This window comes from Urocitellus parryii, chromosome 5 (assembly GCF_045843805.1).
Source record: "Urocitellus parryii isolate mUroPar1 chromosome 5, mUroPar1.hap1, whole genome shotgun sequence".
NCBI lineage: Eukaryota > Metazoa > Chordata > Mammalia > Rodentia > Sciuridae > Urocitellus > Urocitellus parryii.
In genome coordinates this window covers 3,711,124-3,723,309 of record NC_135535.1, presented here as the reverse complement: position 1 = coordinate 3,723,309, position 12,186 = coordinate 3,711,124, and the positions used below count along the sequence as shown (strand labels likewise).

At 47.1% G+C, this 12,186-nt stretch overlaps 1 protein-coding gene across 1 annotated transcript; it reads left to right on the top strand.

The window, feature by feature from the left end:
• The first annotated feature begins 8 nt into the window (after positions 1 to 8).
• LOC144254849 (G2 and S phase-expressed protein 1-like) lies at positions 9 to 11,572 on the top strand. The gene is made up of 6 exons (XM_077798459.1): positions 9 to 636; positions 1,164 to 1,172; positions 7,475 to 7,529; positions 7,640 to 8,267; positions 10,340 to 10,512; positions 11,413 to 11,572. Exons 1-6 carry the CDS (start codon positions 9 to 11, stop codon positions 11,570 to 11,572), a joined length of 1,653 nt encoding a protein of 550 aa, XP_077654585.1.
• Positions 11,573 to 12,186: the final 614 nt, after the last annotated feature.

Here is a 12,186-nt window from a genome sequence, read left to right as displayed (position 1 = left end):
GCCCCAGGATGCTGCAGGAGCCTCGGGATGCAGAGGCGTCGGGGATGCCAGGACACGCAAAAGGGGAGTGCGTCGGGAAGGCCACCCTCCTCCCACGCTGCAGACCACCCCGCCTTCCCGAGCCTGGTCTCCCTTGCCCTTCCCAAGCGCCCCGTAGCTTAAGCGAAATCGGGGGCGGGAACTGGAGGTCCGCAGACTTCCGGGCAGGAGTGTCCGCGCCGCGCGCAGCCAAGCCGGCGCGCGGAGGAGTGCGCGTGCGCGCTAGGCTCACTTCCGGTGCTCGGACTTCAACTCCCAGGGTGCACCGGGCGGCGAGCCTGTTCAAACCGACCAATCGGCGGCTCGCTCCGCCCGGCGCTGCATTTAAACCCTCGGCGGGGCGGCTTCGTTTTCCGCGGCCGGCGAGGGTGAAGCGAGGGCCGGGCGAGGGCGAGGTCCGTGGGCCGGTGACCCTGTTCACCGCCGCCCTTTCTCCGCAGGCTCCTCCCGGGAAGCCGAGATGGACGCGGTCGGGGAGAAAGGTGAGCGCAGCCCGGCGGTTCCGGGCGCTGGGGGGCCGGCGGGTCGCTCCCCCGCAGCTGCCCGTGAAGCAGCGGCCTCGCCCGCCTAGGACCCCGCCGGGCCCGCAGCGCAGACGTGTGTGCGGTGACCTGCACGTTTTCTCGTTGGTCGCTGGCTGGCTGTTAGGACCGCGGGGACCGTGTTAGCCGGGGAGCCTGGCCGCTGCTCTGCTTCCTTGTGCCCTTCTGGTCTGGTGGTTATCAGAGGAGAGAGCAGGACATCCACGGAAGGTCAGCTGCCCCTCAGCAGCCCTCGGGGAAACCCCCGGAGGCCCAGGCTCCCGTAAAATGACATGGTACTTGCATATAACGGAGGCGTGTCCTCCCAGTGCCCCCAGTCATTTCTAGACCACTTAACATGTCCACTTCAGCATAAATGCCACCGGTGTCCGTAGTTATCAGTCTGAATTAGGAAATAATGGACGAGAAAAATAAGTCTTCAGGTTCAGGACCGGCTCAATTGGATTCAAGTATTTCCAATCCAAGGTTGGCTGTGTCCACAGATGTGGAAGCCAGGGGATTCAGACGGTGGGCCAGCTGTAAAGGTTATACCCTCTTTTCCTCTTAAAGCATTTTGACATCCTTTTGTCTTTTGTTCCTCAGGACACTCAGGTGAGGCAGGGGCACTAGGTATGACAGTGCCCTCAGCATCACTGTTGTGCGGAATCCTAGAGACTACCTACCAATCATTGTTGCTTCTTCTTCTTGTCTGTTTCCTCTGCACTGGCTCCTTCCTGTTGTGTCCTCCCTTCAAATCAGTCCCTCTGACTACATACTGAACCCCACTGCTCCTCAAGGGCTTCACCCCTTCTTTTGCCCTTCTTCACCTCCATGTTTTTTGCCTGTCCATTAGATCACACTCATTATCCATCCACACGCAAATATGTTCCCTTGTCTTCGCATCTTCTCCCCTACCTCTCCACTGCTGTTCCTTGTTCAGAGCCAAGTTCCTTCTCCTTCCATTCCAGCTTCTGTCCACACCCCTCCAGTCAAGTTGCTATTATCAGTTACTAAAATTCCACATTGCCAATTCTTTTGTCATTTTTCTGTCCACATTTAATTAACCAACTTTCTAATAACATCCCACCTCCTTTCCTTCTGGAAACTTCCAAGACTCTCTTGCTTTTCCTCTCCTCCCTGACCTGGTGAATTGGCATCTCTTTGCAGGTTGCTCTTCCTCTGCCATCTTTACAAGCTGATCCCCCTGGACCTGGCCTGGGACCTCTTTGTACTTTCACCCAGGTGGTCATCCCATGGGTTTCTGCCCTGTCTGCTTTGTGGACATGCTCAATTTTAGCTCTTTTCTGGGCTCTGGTCTTGGATAGTCACCTGTTTGGCACCTTCACATGAATTTGTGGCACCTCAAACCTAATGTGCTCCCTCACCACACCCCAGTCTTCACTGGTTCTTGTTTGTCTTTCCCAGCAAAGTAAACGGCCCCTCTGTTTACCCAGCTGTGTAGGCTGAGACCTTCCACACACATTCATCACCAATCACTGTGGTTTCCACCTTAAGAATGTATTTATTTTTATTTTTAATTTTTTTAGCTGTAGATGAACACAATATCTTTATTTTTATGTGGTGCTGAGGATCGAACCCAGTGCCTCACACATACAAACGCTCTACTACTGAGCTACAGCCCCAGCCCAAGAATGTATTTCTTTTTAAAAAGAGAGAGAATTTTGATATTTATTTATTTTTTTTTTGGTTTTCGGCGGACACAACATCTTTCTTTGTATGTGGTGCTGAGGATCGAACCCGGGCCGCACGCATGCCAGGCAAGCATGCTACCGCTTGAGCCACATCCCCAGCCCCCCAAGAATGTATTTTGGATCCATTCTCTTTCCACCTCCATTCAGATGCCACTATCCTGTTCTCAACCACCTCATCTCGTCTTCGCCTGTTTGTCCAGTGTTTTAGTCAGCTTTTTCTCTGCTGTGACCAAAACACCAGACAAGAACCACTTAGAGGAGGAAAAGTTTGTTTTGGCTCACAGTTTCAGAGGTTCAGCCCACAGTCAGGTGACTCCAGCTCTGGTCCTGAGGTGAGGCTGAAAAAAGGAGCAGAGGACAACAAGGAAGTAGAGGGCTCCACTGACCAGGGTGGAAATACAGCCGGCCCCCCCCCCCCCCCCCCCCGCTGTCACGCCCCCAGTGACCCACCTCTCCAGCTGTACCCTGCCTACCTACAGCTAACACCCAGCTAATCCTTAACTGGGGCTTAATCTGTGGACTAGGTTACAGCTCTCAGGACCCAATCATTTCACTTCTGAGAATTCTTGCGTTGTCTCACATGAATTTTTGGGGGCGAGCTCGTCTAAACCATAACAGTTAGTTTGTGCATTTGTAATTGCGGCTTTGTTTCTGACACACTGTACATGCAGCCAGGGAACCTTATGCTTTAAATCACAAGTTAGATTATAACACTCTCTGAAAGCCCTTCATAGCTTTATATTGCACTTGAATAAAACGAAGGCCCTGTGCCTGGCTGCAGGCCCCCGGGATCTGACCTGCTTACCTTCTACCTCTTCAGCATTGCTGCAGCCACTGACCTCTGACCAGTTCCTCAAACACTTTATTTAATTTCCTTAGAGTGTCCCCTCTGTGTGTTATCCTCTCACTGTGCTGCCTGGTGCATGCTGGAGGGCCGATACCGTGTGTCCTGAATCTGCCTGGCACCTGGTGGATGATGTGGCTTGTCGGAGCTCCTGAGTCTGCAGAGTTTTTGAGTCACGCAGCCCAGGCCGGAAGAGGCTGGCTTCTAGCCCATCATACTTTTTTCCACAGTAGACAGTAGAGAGTTTCTGGAAGTGACCTATAAAATCGATTTCCTAAGTTGAGATTGTAAAAAGTGAAATAGAGCCCTTTCATCTTTGTCCCTTGTTCACCTCCTTGCCTCTTCCAAAAGTCATTGATGTCATCAATGTCTTGTATCCCCTGCTAGAGACACTTTGTGCAAATGCCAGCCTATATGTAGACAGTGCCAGTATATTCTTGTGGAGCACATAGAACCCGTGGAGCACATAGAACCCTGTCCTGCGTCTTGTTTTTCACACTTAATTTATCTTGATGATTGAGTTGTCAGTGTAAAGGCATGTTGTTATTTTTTTGTACCTATGCAGTGTTCCATCACAGGATTGAATTGCAATTTGATTCATCTGCTAGGTGAACACTGAGTCTATGCTTATTGTCTTGCTGTTACAAATGAGTACATTCACAGAAGTGGGCTTGCTGGGTCCAAAGGCATTGCAGTTTTACTGTGACACTTTTGCCAGGTGGCCCTCCTCAAAGCTGCGGCAAATTTTGCCTTGCACAAAGCGTCTAGGAATTGTTTCTTTCCGTGCAGTTTTGCCTACAGTCCATCAGACTTTTTGCTTTTTGCCAGTCTAACAGGTGAAAAGTCAAGCCTTAGGGAAGGTTTCTTTCCAGTTTCTTTGAGTGAGACTGAACTTTTTGTTGTATTTAAGAACATTTTTATTCATTTTCTGTGAAATTTGTTTCCATTTTTCCATTAGGTTGTTAGTTGTATTCTTAGCAATTTGTAGGTATTCTTATAAATTAGCCCTTTGTGAGATAAGTTGCAAATAGCTTTGTTTCTGCTTCTTGTTCCTTTTAACTTTGCTCATGGTGATTTTTGCCATTTTGAGATTTTACAAATTTTTTATATTTGAAAATCAATTTTTTTATGTTAAGGCTTATGGTTTGGTGTCATAGTTAGGCCTTAGTACTCCAAGATTAAAAAGCAATTTCCTCTTGCTCCTTTAAGGCTTCTTTTTTTATTTTCAATTGATTTTTGATTTATTTGGAATTTGTCCTGATATGATATATGGATCAAACTTTCTGCCCATTATGTCTCCTAACTGTTCATTGTGTATGTGAATGATGTTGATTGCCATGTAAGAATTTTGTCCTTGGGAGTGTTCTTTTATCCTTTTACTATTTATAATAGCTTTCAGTTGATTTTTCTGAGTCTATAACTGTAGCATTGGTGCACCCTCAAACTTTGTCTCCATGTTCTTTCCTTTATCTGTTTATATTGGTCAGTGTGTCCAAAACATTAAGAATTGTGGGGTCTGGCAACACTGCCTCGTGCCTGGCTTTAATGGGCTTGTTTCTGTGGTTTTCTGTTAAGCCTAATGCTGGCTTGTGTGCTGATTTACATGTAGATGGTAGCCACTGGTACCGTTCGTTAATATTTCTGTGGATTTTTTTGGGGGGGTATGTGATGAAATAATACCTCTTACCCACTTGAAGTTTAGATTTGGCTTAGGTGACTTGCTTGGCCAGTGAAATGGGAACGTGGTGTTGTGTGTCCCTCCTGGGTAAATGTCCTTAAGAACCAGCTTGGAATTTGTTCTTTCCTCTTCTCCCTGTCATGGAAACCAACTGTGGTCCTGATGTTGGAGGCTCAGTCAGCCCAGGATCTGAAGTGGGGAGGCCATGGAGCAGGGTCCATCCTACCCTTAGCAGACATAGTCTGAGTGAGAAATATGTCTTTATTGTTCAGCCAGTTGAGCTTGGGGATTCTTTGGGGATTCTTTGTTATATCAGCAGTTAACCTATTCCAGCTGATAAGGTACATTTGCTATTGCCTTAGAAGGAATACTTTTTTTTTTTAAATATTTTTTTCATTGATGATGGACCTTTATTTATTTATATGTGGTGCTGAGAATCGAACCCAGTACCTTACATTTGCTAGGCAAGCGCTCTACCACTGAGCCACAACCCCAGTCCAGAAGGAATACTTTTGATTTTATCCCATTGAACCTAATTTTAGCTTTTGGGTTGAGATGACAATTTCCTTGTATGATTAAATACATCTATTACTTTTTATTAAGACCCTTTAAGAGTATATGTTGCATTTTAGCATATGTCTCTTCAAAGTATATGCGTACTCTGTAGTTCTAGTAATATAATGGTTATATTGCAACATTGTGTTGAATTAAACCATGTTACACTCTTGAAATGAAATGAGTTTGGTCAAGTAAAGCATTATTAGTCTTTAATGTGCTGCTGGATTCTCCTGCTGTTGTTCCTGTTGAGGACCATTTTTGTTGACACAGTTAAGACTAGTCTCCAGCTACCTTTATTGAGCAAACTTCACAGTTGTTGTTGTTTTTGTTTTAGTATTTTTAATTATGGATGGACACAACACACTTATTTATTTATTTATTTATTTTAGGTGGTGCTGAGGATTGAGCCCAGTGCCTCATGTGCTAGGCAAGTGCTCTGCCCCTGAGTCACACCCCAGCCCCCTTCACAGGTTTTTTGGTATCACTGTGCTTGCTTTACAGAAGCAGGTTACCAGATTTATTTCATTGTCTTCTGGAGCAGTGTAAATAGTATTGGAATTAGATGCTCTTACAGAGCTTTGATAGAATTATCCTGTGAAACCAGCTGGGGTTGTTTTTTGTTTTTTTTCCTTAGGATAGTCCTGTAATAAGTTTCTCCAGTTATTTTATGATAATTGAACTACTAGGATTTACTTTCTTTCTTCTGGACTCAGTTTATAAATCATGTTGGATAAGTATAATAGAAAACCAAATATTTTCCTGGAAAACGATCCGCTTCAGCCATGTTCATAGGCATAGTGCCAGAAGCTGAGCAAACCAGCCTATGAACCTTTTCACTTCTCTCTGGTGGCCATTGCTCTTTAAGTTCCTTTATGCTTTGGTGCTGGAGATTGAACCCCGGGCCTCATAGGAGTTAAGATTTTGCTCTACTACTGGCCTACACCCCCAGCCTGTCTATATTTTTCCTTGATTAGATAATTAGGACTGTTTAACTAAGATTTAAGTAGGATGCCAGTGTATTTTCAGATTCTCGGGGTTTTTATTAAATATGCTTCATTGTTTATTAAGATTAAATAAGACGTCTGTGAAAATGCTGCATATTTAATTACTGAAGTAGCAGTTCAGTGCATTTCAGTAACTGTTTGCTAAACATCCAGGCCCTTAGCTGGACATTGGGGAATTTGGGCACATAAGACATTTGTTGTCTTGGAGGAGCTTTGAGCCCTGCTGGGGCCAGAGAGAGCCCAAATGCCCAGCTAGTGCAGCCAGAGGTGGGGGTCAGGTGCAAGGGCTATGGGAGCTGTGGCATGGGGGCTGGAGGTGGGGAGCAGTGCCCCAGCTGAGGGACCCACTGACCAGAGCCTGGGGTCTGTTAGAGGGAGCTGGGTGAGGGACAGGGCCAGTGGAGGCTGTGATGGCAGTATGGGCGAGGGGTTCTGGAAGGACTCCGAGGAGTGATGGTGTCAACAAGTACTTTTTGAGTCTCTACTCTGCATTTCAATTGTATTTGAATTCATTGTTGAAAGGTGAATGGGTATTTTGTGGTTTATAAGAGGTGAATTTAGCCATCTGTAATCCAGCAACTCAGGAGACTGAGGCAGGATTGCAAGTTCAAAACCAGTCTCAGCAACTTAGTGAAGCCCTAAGCAACTTAGTGAGACACTGTCTCAAAACAAATAACAAGTAATAATAATAAAAAGGACTGGGAATGTAGCTCAGTGGTTAAGCGCCCCTGGGTTGAATCCCTGGTACTAAAAAAAAAAAAAAAAAAAGGGAGGGGGGAATTTAATTCCAAGGGAGCTGAGACTGGTGGTTCTATACCTGAAAATGAATTAGCTCATCTTGAAAAGCCAGCTGAATGATTTGGTGAATGCATTTTTAGATTATATCACAAAAACAAGGCTTTGTGCTTTTGGGGTGGTTTAGCAAACCCAGAATTGCTGGTGCAATTTAAAAAAGAAAATGGAAAAAAATAAGCTCCCTATGAAAATACCACTAAATTAAAATAGCAATAGGTTATACTTGGGGGGTGAAATTTCCTCATGGCCCTCATAGCTATAGAGATTGGTAATATTTTCCTGTTTCACCTCAATCCTAAAATAATTCAACATTGTCCCCCCAGGTATTCTTTTGGCCGATGAAAAATTCGACTTCGACCTCTCATTGTCTTCTTCAAGGTAAACAAATGAGTTTTCTTCCCTTGCTGGGGACCCAACCACATTGAGTAAAGTCTTTGATTTGAGTGCCAGTGTTATGAATGATTAATAGTCCTTTTCTTTAAAAATAGTGCAAATGAAGATGATGAAGTCTTTTTTGGGCCTGTTGGGCATAGAGAAAGATGTATCGCTGCCAGCTTGGAATTAAATCATCAGATTGCCCAACAGCCTCGCTTGCCAGCATCTGATGGTCCCTGCACCTTGAGCCCCCTCCCGGCCGAGAAATTCGTGGAAGTGTACAGAGAGGCTCGCCTGCTGGCTCTGCAGCTGGAGAGCCACAGCCGAGAAGAGGGGCTCCCAGCGGCAGGGGCCGGGAGCTCCTGGAGCCAGGGTGTGGAGAAGTTCATCCAGGAATCAAAACTAAAAATGAAACTCTTTGAGAAAGAAGAGGAAATGGAGAAGAGTCCCAAGTCACTTAAAAGAGAGACTTACTACCTGTCAGACAGCCCCTTTCCGGGGCTGCCACCCTCCGGGGAGCCCCTGCTCCCAGCCTCCTCTCTGGCCCTGCCCAGCACCCCTGCCCGTGTGGGCCCTGTCCTGACACAGGGACTGCCCTCCTCCTCTTGTCCTCTGCCAGGGGAACCAGGTGCTGTCTGCCCCCCGGATCAGGGAGTGCCTCCAAAGAGGGTTGCCAGCAAGCTGCAGCTGCCTCGAGCTTCATCTGTGAGAGGACGGCCCCTTCCCTCTGCATTAGAGAAGGTAGACAAAACCACACGGCACGGCTTTCCCTGGGGACCCAGGCACTCCTTGCTTCTCAGCCTCCCACCCCACCTTGCATGGAGACTGAGGTCCAGAGTGTGGGGTGGGAAGACAGTAGTAGTGGGGCACGGAAGCGACAGCTTGGGAATGCGCCCTCAGAGCGCCTTTCACACTGGCTTCTGTCACAGCACTGGGTGTCCCACCACCAGGATGCATGTGTCTTAACAGGTACCCTCTTCCAGAAGTTCCCTCCTTGGGTGGCCACTGGGCATGCTCCTTGGCTGTGACTTGGTGGCCACTGGGTATGCTGCTTGGCTGTGACTTAGTAGCCACATGCTCCTTGGCTGTGACTTAGCTTTACGCTGTTTTCCACTTGGGCACTGAGTGGGGAAGAGCTGTCCTGGGAAATGGTAGTTGACGGGCATGTCACTGGGGTACGTTCAGCTAACTCTGGGGAACTGAGGGTCTGGGAGGCTTGTAGAGGGATGGCCAGGAGAAGGGTATGCCAGATGGAGACCACAGCCTGCTTTCTGGCCTGTCTGATCCACCTCTTGCTCCTCCTGTGGAGGAGAGGTCAGAGAGACTTGGCAGGGCAGGTTATTGAGGGCCTGCTGCCCTTCCCAGCGCTGCCCTGCCGTGGGCAGCAGTGATAGGGAATGACACTGTGGGCTGCTTTAGGGTTAGGTGAGTGCAGAACCCACTGTGAGGACCTGCCTAGAAATGCCCTTTCCCGTTCTTAAACCCATCCTCTGACTTCCTGACCATGATCAGAGACCTGACCTTAGGGGTTTGTGAGTATAGCACAGATGGACATAGGGCAGGATTTGTGGGTCTAGACATGTGTATTCAGAGCAGAGATTCACAGCAGCATTATTATAATGGCCAAAAAACTGAGCCAACCCCAAGTCCATCAACTGACAGTGGATAAATGATGTATATTTCAGACAGTGGAATTCTTTTGGCAATAAAAAGGTGTACTGCTGGGCACGGTGGCACACGCCTGTAATCCTAGCAGCCTGGGAGGCTGAGGCAGGAGGATTGCAAATTCAAAGCCAGGCTCAGCAATTTAGCCAGGCCCCAAGCAATTTAGTGAGAACTGTCTGAAAATAAAAAAAAAAAAAATAAAAGGGGCTGGGGATGTGGCTCAGTGGTTAAGCATGCTGGGTTTAATCCTCAGTAAACAACAACAAAAAAAAGTTGCAGTACTATACATGCCTTTATATAGATGACTTTTGAATACGTGTTTAGTGAAAGAAGCCAGGTGCAGAAGGTCATATACTGTTTGACCATTTGATGAAATGACCATCAGGAGCACATTATAGCAGAAGCCAGTGGGTGGAGGTTGCCCCGGACTGGCGAGGCTGAGAGACTGGATAGTGGCTGCTAATACATATGGGTTTCTTTTAGGGGAATATGTTCTAAAACAAGCTTACGTTGATGGTTGTAGAGAATTTCAAACATATGAAAATCCACCGAGTGTAGACTTTATAATGGTGGTTTTGTTATGTGAAGTGTAACTTGGGTGTTTAGATGCTGCACCCTTGTGACTGTGAGCATCTGCCACTCCTGGCTTATTAATCTCCTTGCTGTTTATGTGAGCTTGGAGCAGTCGAATGCCCTTGTCCCTAAGTATGTTGGGAATTTATTTTTTGTTTGATATCTGGTCCGAGGAAGTGGCTTCCTGCACTAGAATGAGATCTATTGCAGTTGGGTGGCTTTTCTGGTAGAGGTGAACTTCATCATAAGCTTTGATGTGCAGCGTTTTAGAATCTGCATAGCTGGAGCCAGTTTATTGTCCTTAAGTGAGGACCCAACTGAGGAATGGCTCTGGCAGATCTCCTCTATCTGGGGTTATTTCATGCTGTTTTTGACAAGAAGGCTGTGTCATCGTCAGTGTGTGCAGAGTCATTTGGTGGAGGACGTGAACCTCACTCCTTTGCGCCAGCTGATGAATTGAGGAGCATGATAGATCTGGGGAGGAGAGGCAGGGTCTGGGGTCACTTGAGAAGCCTCAGCATCTCTGGATCTTGTTAAGGATACCTAGTTCTCCTATTTCAAATTAAAAATTTCAGCCCAAGACAGAGAGACCAGCTAGTCCTTCCAGGGTGAAACTCCTAAATGAAAAGCAGCCTCACCGGGATGTGCTCCTGGACAAGCCCAGCTTGGCTCTGGATGCTGTCAGCCTTCCAGCTCACGGAAGCTACCTGGGCCAAGGCAAGCGATCACTCCCCATTCCTAGTAAGGTGAGTCGGCCAGGGCCACAGGGGCTGTAACGTGCCATACATGGGAACAGGGTGGCAACTTTGTTTATTAGGGGTGTGATTTTTTATTAAAGTCAAATTAGGAAAGTTGAAAACATTGTCCACTAGAGGCAGCTTGGTGAAAAAGTCTGTGTGCTGGGGAAGGTCCATCTCAGTAATGGTGGGATGCCCCCTGTCTCCCTTGCGAGGTCCCTGCAGAGGACGTGGTGAGATGTTTTGAGCTGCAGCTCTCCAAAGGCATGGAGACTCCCACCTTTTGCCATTTATTTTCTGGTATTGATCAGACGGCCATCCATTGTAAAGATCACTGGTGTTCCCTCTTAAAGTGCCACAAATTGGGCCGACAACAGCCAATTTGGGGTATGAGTTGGAGCCCACAAATCTACATTTCAGTTAGTTTCCTCACATGTTCCTCAAGCGAAGGTTTGAAGACTGCAGTTGGAGAAGCACAGCGGCCTCCATGTCCTTGGTCCCCACTTGTGTGCGTACACTAGCTGCACAGTGAGCACACTCAGGACAAAAGCTGCATCTGTGCTGGACACGTACTGGTGTTTCCTCTTGTCATGATCCCCTAAACAGTGCAGTGTCACCATTGTTTACTTCACATTAGGCACTGTAAGTCATCTGGAGATGGCTTAAAGGTAAGGGGACATGTGTAGGTTATGTGCAAATACTATGCTACTTTATATAAGGAACTTGAACATCTGTGGGTTTTTGGTATTTGCAGGGTCCTGGGGATAATCCTCCATGGATACCATTACCAAATTAAAGATGATAATCATTAAAGTATTACAAATTATTTTAAAAGCCTACTTTGGCAGAAGTAAATATGGATGGATAATGAAATCTTTGCTGATTCTGTTCTTTAACATTTTGTCTCTGTGGGGGCTAAAGAAGACACTATTAAAGCCACCTGGCTATACTGGCAGTCTTACAAGGAAGTCCTCTTCTTCAGGGTCTGTTTCCAGCAGGACATCCAGTGTGTGTGCATCTCCAGGAGCAGGTAAAGGTGAGCAGCCGGCGGCCCATGCTCAGACCCACTAGCCAGATGAGGCGTGGACAGCCAGCCACCCCCTGTCCATTAGGCTGAGACTGTTTTTGTGTCCTGGCTCAACAGGAGGCTGTGGAGGGCTTGCTCTGGGCTGTGGCTAGGCTGTCGGGGAAGATAACTCCATCCCTGCCCTGGGGTGCTTCCCTCCAGTAAGGAGAAGGGTGCTTGTTCCAGCCTCGTGTTCAAGTAGTCAGACACCCATGTTAAGACACGACTGTCCCGTCATTTGGGGCAGGTGTCCCCTGTGATTTCTTCACGCATTTGAATCCCTCCTGTCACACTGTTCACATTCAGGCTCCTTGTTTATCTTGCTGAGCCAAGGCTGCCATCTAGTGGTAAAGGGCAGAATTACTTGTAGGCGGCAGAAAAAGCATCTTTTTCTGCTCTTGAGAACTAAATCCTTTTCATGTTATATTTGCAGTGTAGAATCTGGCCAGAGTCCACTGAGGGTTTTGTTCATGAGACATGAAAAGTATGATCTCTTGAGTCAGAGCAATCATGTTTAGAATCTGGACCCTGCCATTCGGTGATTACAAGAAAATTGACAAACACATGGGCACACCTGTAATCCCAGCTAATCAGGAGGTTGAGACAGAAGGATCGAAAA